General features: G+C 42.7%; 1 protein-coding gene across 2 annotated transcripts in view; it reads left to right on the top strand.

The window, feature by feature from the left end:
* SYNPR (synaptoporin) overlaps nucleotides 1-14,531 on the top strand; it is a 314,225-nt gene extending 299,694 nt beyond the window's left edge. For both annotated transcript variants that reach the window (XM_082727135.1, XM_082727136.1), the window contains 2 exons: nucleotides 5,475-5,666; nucleotides 12,812-14,531. In XM_082727135.1, coding sequence (XP_082583261.1) covers nucleotides 5,475-5,666; nucleotides 12,812-13,069 — 450 coding nt within the window. In that variant the 3' untranslated portion in view covers nucleotides 13,070-14,531. The remainder of the gene's footprint in view (nucleotides 1-5,474; nucleotides 5,667-12,811) is intronic.
* Nucleotides 14,532-18,681: the final 4,150 nt, after the last annotated feature.

Raw genomic sequence — 18,681 nt, 5'->3', positions numbered from 1 at the left:
ACACATCCTTCAAACATACTGCAGCAACACAGCCAGGCAGCGAGGCAGCAGTCTCTCGCTAGTGTCGGTGTTCTTTAGGTACAGAGTGAGACCACTAGCTCAGAGTATATTTTATAAGCCACTTAATGAACCAGAAGCAAATCCACTTATCTTTCTTGGCTCCTTTTTTGTTTTGGTTTGTTTTTAAAGATTTTATTTATTTATTTGTCAGAGAGAGAGAGAGAGCACACGCGCACAAGCAGGCAGAGTGGCAGACAGAGGCAGAGAAAGAAGCAGGCTCCCCATCGAGCAAGGAGCCCAATGTGGGACTCTATCCTAGGACCCTGGGATCATGACCTGAGCCAAAGGCAGTGGCTTAACCCACTGAGCCACCCAGGCGTCCCTTATTATTATTTTTTTTAATCTGTGATATGGGGCTAATAGGTTTTACGGGGACCACAGAGATCCCAAGTGTGAGAGTTTTTTTTGAAGCATGAAGGCACTCGAATGCAGCCTCCCTTCTCTATGGGAATAAAGACCACAAGCAAAGCCTGCAGAAGGTACCTTCAGAGGGTTAATGGATGCACATGGTAACCTAGCTGCAAAAGTTACAGATATACCATCTGAGTTTCTTCCCTGCACAGTCTTCCTGTTAGACAGACACCGGGCAGCAGCATTCGCAAACACTGGGTCCTCGTCTACATCATCAGAAGAAAATCTCTCAAGTGGGAGGCATTTACCTCTCCTGATTCAGCAGATGGTGCAGGTGGACCCTGAACATGGCGTTAAGTAACATGACTGAGGAAGTTATCCCACCTTCTGTTTAACTTCAGGTCTTCTGGTTAGGTCGTGCTAGTATCTCCTTAATATCCCTCTAACACTTGCTCATCTCCCTTTTAACAAAGATGCCAGGCTCTACAGCCTTGTGCACACATCCCCTGGTAGAATTTAAGGCATTTGGTTTGCACTGTGGAGTACTTATGTTTGCAATTGCCTTCTACCCATAGCAGGTTGGTTTGACATTATAGAACACATATTATTTCCTTCTCAGATGACCTCACTTATGTCAAAAGGGTAATTTGCTTTAAGGGAAAGGTGAAGCAGTAACAGGAGAATATGTGCATAAAATCAAAATTGTTTAGGTGGTACCAAAATGACTAAAATTTAGAGAACGCCAGCTAAGCTAATTATCCACAAAAACACACCAAAGCGCATCCCTCCCCCCTGGCTCATGATACACTGCAGTAATCAAGCCAGGCATTAATTATAAGGAAAGTATTCGCCTGCCTCTGCTTCAGTTTTCTCGTAAGAAAAGCAGGGCTAACGTCAAGCACGTGTGTCATAAGGTTAATGATGTCTGTAAGTGCTGAAGCAGAGTGCCTGGCGCATAAGAAGTGCTCGGTGAACGCAGGTCACGGCAGCTGTGGTTGAGGCTCTGGAGACAATTTCTAGTTCGGAACAGCTTCTGTTGGACGCCCTGCCCCTCCCCTTCATGCTCTGTGCCAGGACCTGAGTGCATGGATCACGGCAGTGGGCCCCCTGCCCACTGGGTTCCAGCAGCGTTTGGCTAATGGGAGCCTCAGCAGGAGATTGGAAGAGAGGAGCATAGGGGTCAAGGATTTGCTCCCATACGGCGCTCCCGGCAAGCAGGTTCTAACTCAGACTCCATGCAGAAGCCAAAGGTTTAAAAAGTTCAGGCTAATACTTCTTTATCTAGAACTTTTTACAAAATCTCATCTTCACACTTTGCTTAGTTGTGGAACACCTGGCACTTGAGACTACTTTCTGAAACACTTTGCTGCGAAACTCTCAATTCTAATGACATTTATGATTTGGTCTGATTATATAAATCCCGATGCTGTTGTCAGGACAAACAGAGCCATCTGAAATTCATTCGGTCAGTCAATGTCTTGATTACATTGCCACATTATTTTTATTTGGTCTAATTTAAAGTAGGGTATGTTTAAATATACACAAGCTTAGGGGCCCCTGGACGGCGCACACAGTTAAGCATCTGATTCCTGTTCCGGTTGGGGTCCTGATCTCAGGATCATGAGATTGGAACCCCACATCGGGCTCAGTGCGGTGTCTGCTTGAGAGTCTCTCTCTCTCCCTCTGTCCCTCCCATTCATGCTCTCTCCCACTCTCTCTAAAATACATACATAAATATTTTTTTAAATGCATAAGCTTACATAAAGCAAAATAAAAGTCATCTCTAATCCTACGAGCACCACTTGTTAAACTCTTACACAGTGTTACATACATAAATGTAAATGTCTTGTCAAAGCAGGACTATTTTGTATATTTCTTCCTTCCTTCATTCTTTCAGTAAGTGTTGATGGCAATTCTTGGACCAAGATTCAGCAATGAGCAAAGTAGACTGTTCTTGCCCTCATGGAGCTGACCTCTTCCTGGGAGAAGCAGGCAAACGAAAAAAAGTATATTTTCACCGCTCACAACCATCTTATGAGAAGATACTGTTATTGTCCCATTTTACAGTGAACTAATCTGCAGCTTCAAGTCATCCTAGCAAAGTGCCCAAGAACACCATTAATGATTAGCAGGGTCAGGATTCAGCCCCAGGTCTATCTGACGGCAAACTCTGAGCCATTAGCTAGTACAGAAGATACTGTAATGTGATATATTGATGTCTCTTTGTAAAGTGGTACTAGGGGTAAAATTTTGGGTACACTCCCAAGTACAACCCATTTTTTCACTCTCAAGGATCCTTGACTTTAATCATGAAGTTTGTGGAAAATGACTTGTTACTATTTGTCATATCTAAATTAAGCAGGACTTCTGGTCCAGCTTTTGAACTTTTTAGTGTACTTGTTTTAAGTAAGAAGATCAATTATTCCTTCAAGTGAACATGAGGGGAAGTAGAAACCAGTCAAGCTCCCAGGTGCCAAAAGCAGCTGGCCAAGGCTTCCATTCCTGGCTCCAGTACTTACTAACTCCTTACTCTGAGCAATTTTACTGAATCCCTCAGTTTACTGAATGCCTCAGTTTCCCCAACTGTTAAATAGGGACTGGATTAGCATCTGTTTCACAGTGTTGTTGTCAGGAGTTAATTCATGTAAACTTGGGATAATACTTCACACATAAGAAGTGCTCCATAGGGGTACCTGGGTGGCTCAGTGTGTTAAGCTTCTGCCTTCGGCTTGGGTCATGATCCCAGATTCCTGGGATAGAGCCCCGCATCGGGCTCTCTGCTCAGCGGGGAGCCTGCTTCCCTTCCTCTCTCTCTGCCTGCCTCTCTGCCTGCTTGTCATCTCTCTCTGTCAAATAAATAAATAAAATCTTTAAAAAAAAAAAAAAGAAATGCCCCATAGATGTTAGCTATTCTTACTATTATCAACAAGTCTAAAAGTTTTAATATTATTTTCTCCAATTTCCACTGGAGACGTCGTCACATGTCTCTGTTCTTGTTTCCCCTCCCTACCACCATTCTCTCAAGTCTATTATTAATTACAATGAGCATAGATCATGACAGCTACTCTCTCATAACTGGGAACGATCGGGTGTCTATCAAATATGTAACAGCAAGAGAAGGGTTCGTATTTTGCCTTTTCTTAATTCTCTCCTAAGACTGTGCTCAGTACCTGGCACACTCCTCAGGAAGGACTGATTGAATGCATGCATGAATAAATAAGCTACCAGAATGAACATGAAACTGAATTTGTGTTCGACAGAGTCGACCTGGCTTATTTATTTGTTAACCATTCCTCCAGCTTGTAATTCAGACTCAAAACACTTGAGTCTCTTGATTCCAAATGTTCTTATTGATTGCTGTAGATATTGTATTTGTCTGTTTCTACCACCATATTCCAGAAACAACTTAAGATAGCTTACATGGATATATGGAACACAAACTGAAATTAATTAAAAAGGAGAGGGGAAAAGAAGGGTGAGCATATAAAACCAGGCTGGGAATAAGGCTAAAATACCCATATGATAAAAACCCTATGGGTCAGTTAAGGGAAAACTGTGAACTTTCTAGAGCCACCATGAAACGTTCAACCGTCAAGTCACATAATTTGCAGCAGCCCGTGGATGAAAAGGTAGCCATTTCTCAGGGGATTCAGCCACTCTGAGAAGTGGACAGTCTAGAACATTCTCCACAGAAGTCAGACCTAACATAACCGTCCAAAACAGCATCCTTACAGTGTAAGAATTCCTGCGGTGTCAATCCTAGAATCTTGATGAAAAGTAATTCAGTCATGTCATTAGGGGAAACTAACCAGAACAAGTCAGATGTGCCACGCCATTGTGTAGGAAAGAGACACAGAGCAAGTTTTCTACTTGACAGGCTTTTCATTTAGAATAGAAAAAGAAATCTTTCTGTTGGTATAGCAAATATACTCTTTTCCTTTCCAGGTCAGTGTTTTTCATATACTGGGTAAGAAGGACACAACATTTTTATTTTAGTCAAGCATAAATACAGTAAATATGTAAATAATCTATAAATAAATACAGTAAAACTGTCTATGTTAGAACATGGTCTGCTTCTGACTTGGACAGTGACTCCCATCCCCCACCCTCTCTGAGTCATGATGGAGGATAGAAGCTCAGAATGTTTCTTTAAAATATTCATCCTCTTACATTGTAGAGTTGTTGTTTCATGTGAAAAAAGAAACTTCTTTCCTCTGTAATCATCGCAGATGCTTTTCTAAGTCAGACAGATCTGGATTTGAATTCTGGCTCTGTCCCTTTCTCTATGTTACCTTATCCCTTTGATTTCCTCATCTTTAAAACTGGTATTAAAAATACTGTCTAACATGATGTTTGTAAGGAAAATTTTATATTAAAATTAATTACATAATTTTAATATAAAATTTTCCTTACAAACATAATTTTTATATAAAATTATCCTTGCCCATAAAAAAGCACTCAAAACAGTATGGCTGATAATACTTCCCACTTAACACAGTCCCAAGCATACACTAGGTGACATATAAGTTTGTTAAATGATTTAAAAAAAAAAAAAGAATGAATATCTAGGAGTCTTCAACAATCAGCAAATCTCTCTATTTGTAGTCATCATCACATAGTGGCTAAGGTCATGGGCTTAGGGATTGGCTGGCCAGGTGTGACTGCTGACACCATTACTGATTATCTGTGGGCATCTAGACAAGCCGTTCGATCATCCCTTGTCCCAGGTTTGTTACCTGCGACTGGGACAATGATAGGAATTTCCTCACAGGGGTGTTGCAGGAACCATTAGAGGAGAGCTCTAAGTTCCTAGCATCATTCCTTAAGCATTCAATAAATATTCCCATTATTTATTTTATACACATATACATATAATGTCACAGAACTTTCTTTTATTTATTTTTCAACTTCTCCTTGGTTCGGTGCTCTGGGATCTGGGAATTTTCTGAAAGGCAAGCCACATTGTTGCATAAAGTAACCATTTCTTTTTTTGTTTTTTAATAAAGTAACCATTTCTTTTCTAAAATTCACACTTTTACTGTTTTCTCTCTTTGTTTCTGTAGGACTTCATCGTCACCGTAGTCTTTTCGTTCTTGTGGTTGGTGGGTTCATCAGCTTGGGCGAAAGGACTGTCTGATGTCAAGGTCGCGACGGATCCCAAGGAAGTCTTGTTACTGATGTCCGCTTGCAAACAGCAGTCCAACAAATGTATGGCTGTCCACAGCCCTGTCATGTCCAGCCTAAACACCTCCGTGGTATGTTTCCATCTCTGCTTTACCTCCCAAAACTTTGTTTGCCATTCAAGGGAATAGAAAAAACATAGGCCAATGTAAAGGGCGATATTTTGCTCCCTGTGCAAGGTGATCCTCTGGTCACCAAGTTTTCTATTGTCAGAACCCACTGGCTTTAATGCTGCCAATTATGGAGTCTTAATAAGAACCCAGCAGGTATTGGCAGCTGCTGCTTGGATGAGAGTCAAGTCAAAATTCTAAGCCAGAAGCAGATATAAAATCTGAACTTTAAGGCTGAAACCTGCCAGAAGTTAAAAGGAATATTTGATGGCAGAGAGGTCTCCTGGGAAGAAAACATTGTTCAAACTGAACATAGCTAGAATACATCTGGTTGATTGTCTGGAGAAAAAAAACACACAGACCTGGTAGGATGCGAGAAAAACTGCATAGTATAAAAAATACTTAAACAGTTACGGTAGTTTTTTCACAGTAATTTTTTTTTTATCTCCTCCATGTTCCCGCTTTAATTGCCTGGTAACTTTGGAAAAGCTGAACTAAATTAGTTGAACAAAGTCAAATATTATCAAATGTATAGCTCTCACAAAAAGATAGAAAAATCTGGCAGATAACAGGGCAGCTAAATTGGATGCTTGTGTTCTTGTAAAGAAAGAAACTGCATCTAAGAAAGACAGAAGCTATAATGGCCGCAAAAAGCCGTCGTTACGGAAGAATGGAAGACCCGACAGTGTTTGCAGAAGGAAAAACATTCTTTAGCAATCCCTAAAAATAATGATCTTGGCTTCAAGGTTAGCTTATGTTTTACAGCTTTCTGAAATTTAATCTGAGAAGGCAATTAAGATGGGGAAAAAGGGTTGCTAATCATTTCCTGATGATTTGATGGTGGATCCTGCCTTGGTGAGAGAGGAAACGTGGAATGAAAGTGTGTTCGAAGCACATACCCTCCCCAATGTCCATAATCCCACCCCCTTCTCCCAAATCCCCTCCCCCCCAGCAACCCTCAGTTTGTTTTGTGAGATTAAGAGTCACTTATGGTTTGTCTCCCTCCCAATCCCATCTTGTTTCATTTATTCTTCTCCTACCCACTTAAGCCTCCATGTTGCATCACCACTTCCTCATATCAGGGAGATCATATGATAGTTGTCTTTCTCTGCTTGACTTATTTCGCTAAGCATGATACGCTCTAGCTCCATCCATGTTGCCGCAAATGGCAAGATTTCATTTCTTTTGATGGCTGCATAGTATTCCATTGTGTATATATATCACATCTTCTTGATCCATTCATCTGTTGATGGACATCTAGGTTCTTTCCATAGTTTGGCTATTGTGGACATTGCTGCTGTAAACATTTGGGTGCACGTGCCCCTTTGGATCACTACATTTGTATCTTGAGGGTAAATACCCAATAGTGCAATTGCTGGGTCATAGGGCAGTTCTATTTTCAACATTTTGAGGAACCTCCATGCTGTTTTCCAGAGTGGCTGCACCAGCTTGCATTCCCACCAACATGTAGGAGGGTTCCCCTTTCTCCGCATCCTCGCCAGCATCTGTCATTTCCTGACTTGTTGATTTTAGCCATTCTGACTGGTGTGAGGTGATATCTCATTGTGGTTTTGATTTGTATTTCCCTGATAAAAAAAAAAAAAGAAAGAAAGTGTGTTCGAGGGTCTCACCATGATTTTTGCTCACTGCCGGTCACACCACTGCTGAATGCATGGAAGGATATTCCCCAGCTTCTGCAAGGTCTTTCTAGGCAGCGCTGAATGAAGGTTATTGTAATCTGGATCTCAAAATCTAAAAGAACAAAGAGAAAAATCATCCAATGTGTTTGTTCAATGACTAATCAATCTTCTAATACATTATGACATCCCTCATGGTCTATTTAATTCCACCTCTGATGTCTCTAACACGTTTTAGACTAAGCAATGGGAATTTTGAATGGGAAACAATGTGAGGAGTCTCCTAAAATCAAAAAGAGATATTTGCCTTTCTCTGCTTGACTGATTTCACTTAGCATAATACCCTCTAGGTCCATCCGTGTTGTGTGCCAATTACACTCAAATAAAAAGAGAAAAAAATATACCCACCAAATTCTACATGTACATATATATAACATTTTCAAATAAAATATGTAATTAAATGTTTTTTTAATCAAAAAGTGAGGGGCACCTGGGTAGCTCAGTCAGTTAAGCATCTGCCTTTGGCTCAGGTCATGATCCTGGGGTCCTGGGATCAAGTCCCACATCGGACTCCCTGCTCACCAGGGAGCCTGCTTCCCCTTCCACCTCCCTTCCCACTTGTGCTCTCTGTCTCTCCAAGAAATAAATAAAATCTTTTAAAACCTAAATTTTTTAAAAAATCAAAAGAAGAAAGGATGGAAACCACATTGCATGTTCTCTGAGAGAGGACGGGTCTGCTGCTATTGTCATTATGGATCTACATCAGTTAAGGGTCCTAGTGGCAGGAAATTCAATCCACATTAGCTAACAAAAAACCATCTGCCTGTCCCTAATGTCTGTTCTCTGCATCCCACTCTGTACCAGTGCCCATAGGTGCTGGAATTCTGGGTTGCAACTAATAGAAACGGACTCTGATGAACCTCATCAGGAAAAAAAGAAATCTTCGGAAGGATATGAAGTAGCTCAGAAGACTGATGAAACTGATGAAACAGGCTCTACAAAAAGCAGTATCTAGAGCAAGGTCAAGGTTCCGGGCGTCAGACACTAGCAGATGTGGTGTCTGATCTTGCATACTCTGCTCCCGATTCCAAGTTCCGGCACCCAGCTCACACCACTTGACTGCAACTGGGCTTTGCGAGGGAAATAAAATTTCTATTACCAAAAGCAGAGGAAAAGAATATTTATCTGCCAAATGCTGTGATTTTTTTTTTTCATTACAAACTCATTTGGCTTCAAAACCTATTGAGCTAGCTTTTCACAGGAAGTAAAAGTAATTAGAAAGACACTCGAAACGTGTCTTCTAAGGGCAGAATCCCGGGGCCAGAAACTGGAGGATCGGCAGGAAACTGGACAGTTCCCATCCTTCACCCTTTAGCTCTTTCTTTCTGGATGTCAGTTAGATCACTGTCTCTTTACAGATGCATTTTTTTTTCTTCTTCCTGTCCACACAAAAGAAGATAGTCACCCCACGAGTTCTGAGTTTATACTTACTTTTATCTTTTTTTTCTTTTTAAGATTTATTTATTTATTTGAGACAGAAAGAGAGCGAACAGGGGAGGGGCAGAAGGAGAGGGAGAGAGGGAATCTCAAGAAGAGATCTAGCTTTACAGCTAGACTGTAAAGCCCAGCTATGCAGGGCTTGATCTCACAACCATGAGATCATGACCTGAGATCATGACGAAGAGTTGGACACTCAACTGACTGAGCCACCCAGGTGCCCCTATGTTCCTTTTCAAAGGAACATCTTGGATTGAACTAAAATCACTCAGGTTTAATCCCACATTTCCGGCAGAGAGAATCTCATGAGCTCATTTCCGGCCAGATATCCACCTTGACTGGGGATTGGGGAAATGGTGCAGAGAAAATATGGCTCCCAGAACCCAACCAGCTTGCCAACTAGGGGCATGTAGGCTTTGGAGGAAGAGCCAGATGCACCACAAGGGCTGACCTCTACGAGTAAGTGGTTCAGCAACAGCAGTGATATCTCTACCAGGGTAACAAATTTACTTTCTCCAAAGCATTTTGGCATCTATGATTTCCCACTAACACAATTAGGAAGGGAGCTATGCAGATATTTCAGACGCAGGGAGCTGTGGTGAGGGGATCTACATAAGACTTCCCAAGTCATGACAGTATTGCCAGGCCAGAGCCAAGTCCGCAAATGCTGTTGCCACTCGAAACGGCTAAAGGCATAGATAGCACTGGAGTTAGTCTGCTAGGGTTTGAATCTCCACCATTCAATAATGGACTGCCCTTGGACGAATTAATTCCGGTCCCTACACTTTCGTTTCATTATCTATAAAATGGGGCTATTATCAACCATACCTCACAAAACTGTTGTTTGATGAGATGATAGATGATAAATACTTAGCACAGTGCCCAGCCTAGGGCAGATGTCCAGTAAGTGTCAACAAAGCCTGCCTCTCCAATACCTTCATTTTCCTAAGTGTCAGATCATGTTAGAACCCAAAGAACGGGGTAGGGGAAAGGAATGTTTGTTTCTCTCTCTCTCAACTTTTCTTTCAAAGATTCCCTGAGCATAATTTCCATCCATAATTTCTACTTCCGCTTCTCCGGCTTTATTATATGCAAACTTGATGTATCTTCTCGGCTAATCTAGATCTCATCTCCTCATTCTTTATGCATGATTTCTTGAGGTCTCTCCTTCCATTGTCCCCACATCTAAGCTTGAATCAAAATCCTTACTCCAATTTCAGTTGCAATAAAATGGCAAGAAAGGATTAGAAGGCCCATGAGCCTCTGCCATGTGCCAGCCATGAGTCTGCAATATCAATGTGATGACAATGGAATAAGACATCGCCTCTCCTGATGCATGGGGACACCTTGCTTATGTTCTCGCTTTTAAGTTGCATGTCCCTGATTTCTAGATTCTTCTTGAGCATAACTTTCTTGGAAACCAAGTAGCAGCAAGCAAAAGGGAGAAATCAAGGAATAAGAAATATGAAGTGACAGCTCTCGGCAAAGCCATCTCTTCATATCTGGAAAGATTCCCTTTTTTAATTTTTTTTTAATTTTTTCAGTGTTCCAAGATTCATTGCTTATGCACCACACCCAGTGCTCCATGCAATATGTGCCCTCCTTAATACCTACTACAAGGCTCACCCATCCCCCACCTCCCTCCCCTCCAAAACCCTCAGTTTGTTTCTCAGAGTCCACAGTCTCTCATGCTTTGTCTCCCCCTCCAATTTCCCCCAATTCACTTTGCTTTTCCTTCTCCCTATGTCCTCCATGTTATTCCTTATGCTCCACAAGTAAGTGAAACCGTATGATAATTGACTCTCTCTGCTTGACTTATTTCACTCAGCATAATCTCCTCCAGTCTCGTCCATGTTGATATAAAAGTTGGGTATTCATCCTTTTTGATGGAGATGTAATACTCCCATTTGTATATATGGACCACATCTTCTTTATCCATTCGTCTGTTCAAGGGCATCTTGGCTCTCTCCACAGTATGCCGATTGTGGCCAAAAGATTCCTTGATAATTTTTTCTAATCATATTGACATATATTTGCAAAGATCCAGCTTAATCAAGATCTCCCCTAGCTAGAAAATATCCTAGTTACTATACACCCGGATGAAAGTTCCCGCATGCAGGTAGCCGTTTCATTGGTGATTACCTACGTTGTTTTGATCACATAGCTGTTAGGCTGTGAGTACCTTATTTATGCTTTGTGTCTCCCTCAGCAAGGAGCCAGGAACCCGGCATAAAATAATGGTAAACAAATGTCAGTTAACATTAGAGGAAGAAGAGGGTGGAATGGAAGAGAAGGAGGAAGGAGGAAGGGATAAACCAGTCTTTTAAATCCCATGAGGGCCTAAGTATTGCTTGGGCTGCCCACATCCCCTATTGTCAAAGTCCCACGTCAGCTTATGGTGCAGCCAAAGAGCCAGCTGAATACAAGTCATGGAAATACTGGGGAAAGTATTCAGTGCATAGCTTAGCAGTCAGTAAGCATTTTCTAGTGTGTCCAGCACCATCCGGCTGCTTTACACATGTTCTCTTTAATCCTTACAACTGTCACCCAAGTCAGGAATAATTGTCTTTGTTCTAAGTTTGGGGGTGGGGGAGTGGGGACGCTGAGTTCCAGAGGCTAATTACCTTGTCCAAGATCACAGAGCAAGAAAGTGTAGAGTTTAGGCAATTCTGATTTCAAAACCCACGGGATGACTCCCAAGTTGACATTCAGGTAGCATGTCCTGATCAACCCGCAGCTAAAATATGCAAATACTTTGGTGAAAATCCCCTACTCCAAGGCCCCAAGGCACCTCATCTTGACTACACTAGCCTCCCACCGGGCACCATTCTACCATCCAGCAACCAAGGGATAAATTCTGGCCCAGCAGGGGACTTCCAGCTCCCAAATTCCAGAGCTATGGTGGTGGCCCAAGTCCATTTTGATTGGTGATTGTCACACTGAGTGGCTACGAAATATACCTTAATGTCCTCACAGCTTTATATCATCCTGTTGTCTGTCTCCAGTAGGGGGCTGTTAAAATAGACCACCCATGGTTAGTTCCCAGGTCAGTTCCACTGCCCCCGGAGAAAAGGCGGGGGAACAACTGTTCGGTTTGGGGCCTCCTGCACCAGGAAAACAGTTCTGCTTCCAACAAACACAGGGTCTGGGGAGGCAACACCTGATCCTCGAACTTACCAACAATGCCCTTTTGGAGAGTCAGAAGAATTTCTATGGGAAAGCTTTACATCCAGGTCTTGGGAAAATATCTCCTACTTCTCGGAAACCTGCATTTCACTTATCGTCCAGTTTCAACATTCATTTCTGAATGTGAAAGGCACAGAAAGTTCAACTATTCAAAGTCACAACCTTCATGTGCACCATCATATGTGTGCTCACCTGCATACCACCTGTAAGAGTGCTTCCTCCATACTTCTCTGTCTTTGAGTTGACTCATGTTTTGTAGCACTACAAGAGCGGGAAGAGTAGGATCTCTAGCCATAACAGGGAGGTGACCTTGTAAATTAACGCACTATCATTAAAATGAAAATTCTCTACTCTATACCCTCCGAAGACCTCTTACACAGTGACGAATACCTCACTTGGAGAGATAGTAATGCTTAAGTAAGAGCTCAAACGATGGAGTCAGACAGAACAGGACTTGACTCTTCTCTACTACTTAGCAAGTCATGTGACCTTGAACAAGATTCTTGTCCTGAACCTCAGTCTTCACATCTTTAATATGGATATAATCGTAGCACCTTCTTCTCAGAATAAATGAATCGATATACACTAAACCCTTTACAGTGCCGAACATGAGGTAAGCATTCAATAAAGGTCAGATATTCTACATGAAATAGCAGATCGAAATGAAAAATTAGAAGCGATCTCAATCTTGAATGAAAGGTAGCCTTACGTGTCGTGAAGGAGTGTTCTGAAATTGAGATTTTTCTTGCATTTCCATCTTTCAACTCACCTGCTCTGATTCTCCTTTAGGTCTTTGGGTTCTTGAACTTTATCCTCTGGGCTGGAAACATCTGGTTTGTTTTCAAGGAGACCGGCTGGCATTCTTCGGGACAGAGATATCTCTCCGACCCAATGGAGAAGCACTCGGGCAGCTATAACCATGGCGGGTACAACCAAGACAGCTATGGTTCAAGTGGTGGGTATGGGCGGCAGGCAAGCCTGGGGCCGTCCTCAGATGAGTTTGGCCAACAGTCCAGTGGCCCGGCTTCTTTTACCAATCAGATTTAAGAGGTCATATTTGCATTCTTCTGGCGCTAGCCTCACCACCTTCCATCCCAGTGGCAGAAGAATTTTATAAGAGTTTCAATCAATTATTAATGCAGAGGGTGTTGAACGTAAATCAGAGAGCTGGAGTCCTCATTAAGGCAGAAAGGCCTGGGTCATGATAAATGGTACTTAGAGAGGAGACGATGTGAAGAGATACATTATTCATCATAGATGCCTAATTGGAAAGTACCTTGTTATATACACAGATACTTTTATGGTCGTTTTGTAGGTGTGTTGAGATAGTAGAAGCATTTTGTAGCTTAAAAGTCTCTAGTATGTATTATGCATAAAGTAAATTATATAGCACTGAGTTTCCCAATGCGTTTTGATGCAAAAGACGTTTTAATGATTTCTATAAGACAGCTTGGTGTATCACACGTGCATGTGTTACTGTGTTTGGTTGCAGACCCTGTAGGACTGTGAGTCTCTAAGTATTTGTTTCAGACAATTACTCTGTTGTTGTTTTTTTTTTTAACTTGATGAATCAATCAGTGCTCATATGATGTAGTGCATGAATAAGCATTTTCTCACAAAATGAACATTTGAACTGTATTTATGAAAATTTTCCAGTTTGCACCATGAATTTGTTAAATGGAGGTTTAAAGAAATATATTCATTACTTTGTATACTTGCAAATTTGTCTCTTTGGCTTTGCCCAATTCTGAATGCATTGTAACTGAGGTTTAGGACTTTTTTCTCCCTATTAGTCGATATGCAGTGTTATATATGGCAACTGCCCAATATTTATTCAGTTGTTTAGCTAAATATTTACATTCTTGTAACTTTCTATGGTGTTTTGTGGCTCTTATCCTAAGGACCATGAATAATGGGCCCAACAACTGTTTCTGTTTATGGAGTGTGTTTTCTTAGAATAATAGAGATGCAGGTATCAGACACCATAGTCGAGAAGCTATTGTGTCAACATATTAATTTATAAAAGACATTCTGTAGAACCTACACTACAGCTAAACTTTTAAATCCTATTTATTTATAAAGTTAATATATTCCTTGATCCAATTATTAAAAATTCTCCAGTCATGGCTTAACTTACTAATTACTAATTCTGGTTTGAGTGTTACCCATAAATTAGAAATGACTTCTGTGAGCAACTCTGATCCCAAAGAGGGTTCTCATGAAATATTTCTCAGAATTTATTCATTATCAAGAAAATGCCAATCTTCGCCTCTTTGTTTTAACTCAACTGAAACATCAAGACCCAACAATGAGGGCAAACCATGGATCTGTATTTCCAGATAAAAGTTGTTATCAATGTATAAACTCTGTGTGATCTGTGACATTGGAAGCATTGTAGCACAAAACAGCCGTATTTCTTAGATGATATCTGTAACCAGTTTCTGGATCCTGTTGGATAAATCTGTATTGTAATATCTATTTGATCTTAATAAAGTTATTGCTTACAGTGCTGGCTGGGTAGTGCAGAATTGCAGTAGAACCCGGTTCGCTTTAACAATGAATTTAACAATACCTTTATACAAGGTACAAATGCGCCGTGTTTCCGATCTCTCCCCCTGCCCTTGCTTCCAAGCCCCGGGTTGTTTGTTTGGTGCTTCTCCCACTTTAGGACCCTCTCTGCACCCACTGCTATAAAAAGACTAGGGTGTGAGAGTAAGGAAAAAAAACAGAAATATGCCTCACATTTGAGAAGGTTACACTCCATTAAGAGAGGCAGGCATGAAAATAATCACACCCCACCTACTCTGTGTGCAACATGGAGAGACAGAGGAGTCCACGAGAAAGGACGTTTATCCAGGGGGCTTGAGCTAGTTAGAGGGAGGGGTGCTGAAGACTGGAGGCCTGGCCCGGGTTTCACACAGACAGAGAGGCAGGGAAGAGTATCCCAGGCAGAGAGTTGCCTTGCAAAGCACTCAGATGGTGGGAGACAGGATGGCCGGGTCTAGTTGCCTGAGTAGAGTGAGCGAGGGGGGCTTTGGCCAGGGGAGTTGGCAGGTTGCGGGGGCGGTGTGGGGGGGGCTGTCAGGTGGCCACAAATGGGAATTCTGTCTTTATCCCAGAAATGCTAAGGGAATGCATTAGTAGATTTAAAGCAGAGGAGGGACACAATGAGATCAGCATTTTGGAAAGTTCTAGGGGCTGTCGGGTAGAAGGTAGGCTGCAGGAGGACCAGAATAAAGGACCCCGGGCACAGACATTGACTGCTGACATCTTCAAGGCAGCAGGCTGGCTATGGGAAGAGGGACCTCTCATTTCCTGGGACAGTGTCTGATGTGACTGCTTCCTTCAGCGCTCCAGGAGGAGCGTGAGACCTCTGCTTCCTATACTGTCGTGGACTCCCCAAAGCGGAGAAACTCCCGGAGCCTGCAGTCAACCCTGGCGCTCTGATCTATGGAAAGCACCGCCTGTTCTGGTCCAGATAGAGATAAGCTTCCACGGTCCGCGGCAGATTTACAATTAAATGCTCCCGCAATCCAAATGGGATCTCACTAAGCTGGTTTGATTCCTTCTGGTTTCAAGAAAAAAAAAGCGGTAGACCCAGCCTTTTCAGAAGGGGAGAATCAGTGTAGCAGGAGAACCTAGGTCCCGGTGCCCACACTAGACCTAACCGGAAATTAAAGCTTCCCTGCTCCTAGATGTATCTTGGCGTGTGACTTTCCCTTCCTGACCTTTCCTTGGAAGGAAGCAGTGCATCCAGGGGGAACAGGTGGGGCCTGAGATCGCGCTTGCCTGGGTTAGAACCCCCTGTGCTGCCATTTACTTGACTCTCTTAGTTCTTCCCTGATCCCTTCTCAAAGGCCTCGGACTTTTCTAAAGCCACAACCCAAAGGCTGAGAAAGGATCTATCTTTGAACCACTGCTCTTTTTTCCTATTTTGATTATCTGCCCTTTTGCAGCCTAAGAGGGTCTAACTGACTTGAGCTGTGAACTAGACACACCAGCTCATAGGACCTTAAAGTGATCTCCTTACTCACCAGAAACAGCCTCATGTGACCCATTACTTGCTTTCATGCCGCTTTGGTGAACACACACCAAAAAACCAAAATGCAAACACAGCAGTTTGTCTTACTTAAAATATTTTCTCTTCTTTTCTGTGAAATGACATTTCTCCAGGATATTTTCTCCTCTGGTGTCTTCAGACAGTTGAGTCTGTTCTGATTGATCTCCAAGGTCACCCCTCTTTTTACAAGTCCTTTATAATCCTGCTTTCTTGCGGCTACTAGACCATCTTAAAATTTCATATCTATTAATGATTCGTGTTTGCACCAAACTTAGCATGGAGACTCCACACACATATGAGGACTGCATTTCTCAACATGAACGACAGACTCCAAGGAGACCCAAGGTCCGGATCCATGTCTTGGGAGCTGAGAGCTGGGTTGCATGTTCAGATGTGTCACTGGCTTTATCAGTGCTAACTTAACTGATCATCCTAGCAGCAGAGGACAAGCGTGGTCTCACAGGAGACCCGAATGCAAATCTGGATTCCATCATGGGGGCCAGGCTGTGTGATCCTGTAAAAGTACTCAGTATCTCTGAGCCTCGGACACCTTATCCACATGAGGTGAGATCGCGGTATCTACCTCTGTCAGTTTCTCTGACTGCCGAAGTTAAGGAACACACACTTGGTGGCTTGAACAACAAAAAGGTATTATCTTGAAGTTCTGTAGGATATAAGTCCATTATAGGTCTCTCTGGGCTAAAACTAAGGAGTTGGCAGGGCTCCTTCCCTTCCGGAGGCCATTGCCAGCGTCTGGAAGCTACCTGTGTTCATGACCCCTGACCTTCTGGCTCCATCTTCAAAGCCAGCAACAGCAGGCCACGTTCTCCTCTCATGGCATCACGCTCTCGATCTTGCACTTTTAAGGATCTTTGTATTGACTTTGAGGCAGAATTATCTCCTGGCTTTAAAGTCAACAGACTAGCAACCTTATTTCCATCAGCAATCTTAGTGCTCCTTTGCCTTAATAACCTAAGGTACCCGTAGTTTCCTGGGATTAAGGTATGGACAGGTTCTGGGCATTTGGAGGCCAGGCCATTATTCTGCCTACCACACTATCCTCCCCATAAGGTAAGTAAATTTCCTAGCAGCTTCGCCTAATCAGAGTGCTCAGTGGCTGGTAATGATGATTCAAATTGATAGTTCCTTTCATCAAAAGCACTAACTTTTCTGTGAGAATATGACCCAGACTCTTTCACTAAGGTGTGGCACCTGATAGCTTTTCAATGTTCATATTTTGAGACATCAACTTTTGACAATGTTCCCGGTCAGGTAGCCCATGGTTACGACAGCCCTTACACTGAGATGCGCCAGAAAATTAAAATGCAGTGTTTACTGATGGGCTCCTGGTGGTACTGAACATTCGTTCAGTCCAACACGTGGCTGGAGAAACAGCTGGATAAACACAGTTCTTCCCTCCATGTACTCATAGTCCAATGGGAGAGATTAGAGAGAGACCTGAAATTACATGATGTATTCATTTATTTACCTGTTCTGCATCTCTCTCCTACTCAAATATAAATTCCACGAAGGGCGGGGACTTGACTAAAAGGTACACACCTGTATTCTCAGCACCTGGAAGAGGGCCTGGAACATACCAGGTACTTAATAAATATTTGTTGAACAAATACAAATACAATTATGCAAGTCATCATGTTAGAGGTTTTTCATAAAATATGCAATCTAGGTGATATAACATAGTGACTAGCCAGAGAGGGTAAAGAATCTTATTTCTCTTGAAGAAAGTTTCCAGCATATTTACTAATAGCTCCCCCTGTGCCCACACAGAATGGGTTCCCTGCACTGTGGGGCCTGCAGACCTTGGCCCTCACTGGCTCATTTCAGCGTACGCTTTCTTATGAGCTTTATCACCCTGTTTGCAAACTGCACCATCGCCAGGTCATGATCCAGGATCACCTGAAGCCCATACCTGTGCCTCATGCTAAGGACTATCCGTCACACCCACTATCCCCCTCTGCACCCCTGCCCCAGGCCCCAGTAAGTAATAAACAACCTAGTTCCATTTTAGGGGCAGTGAAAAGTCTGATGAATTTTTGACCAAAGTGCAAGAGCTTCCCCTGATCTTATAGAAGGGAAAAAAATCCTCCATCTCCCATACTGGACTTCTGAACCAGGGGGCCCAGGCCCTCGTTAAACTCAGCATACGCACACTGACCACGATCTTTGCCCCAAAGTCTGTTCCTCCTGTGTTTCCAATCTCATTTAATGTAATCATCATCAAATATCCCAAGCATTCAGGCAAGGAAATTAGATGATGTCACACCCTGGACATGGAGAAAGAATATTGTTATCGACCTCATTCATGTCCTAGGCTTTGGCTGAGCGGCTGGAAAAGGTGACTGTGTGCTCGAGGCAAGGGTTCTAGCATCACCGGTGTCTGGGCAGTCCGGCGTCCTGGTTCTCTTCTCACCTGTGCCTAGGTGTCTGAAACTGGGCTCCACAGGATCACGTGATGCTTGGAGTTTAAGGCCGGTCCCCAGCCCAGCACTAGGGAGCACAATGGACCACATCTCCCCTGACAACTCAGACATCCCCTTGGCCTCGGTGTGGAGGAGATCCAGGACCAAGCCCCAAGGAA

The sequence above is a fragment of the Mustela nivalis genome (genome assembly GCF_964662115.1).
Source record: "Mustela nivalis genome assembly, chromosome: 1".
NCBI lineage: Eukaryota > Metazoa > Chordata > Mammalia > Carnivora > Mustelidae > Mustela > Mustela nivalis.
The sequence above is the reverse complement of the archived record's forward strand: the minus strand, read 5'-3'. Positions and strand labels throughout refer to the sequence as shown.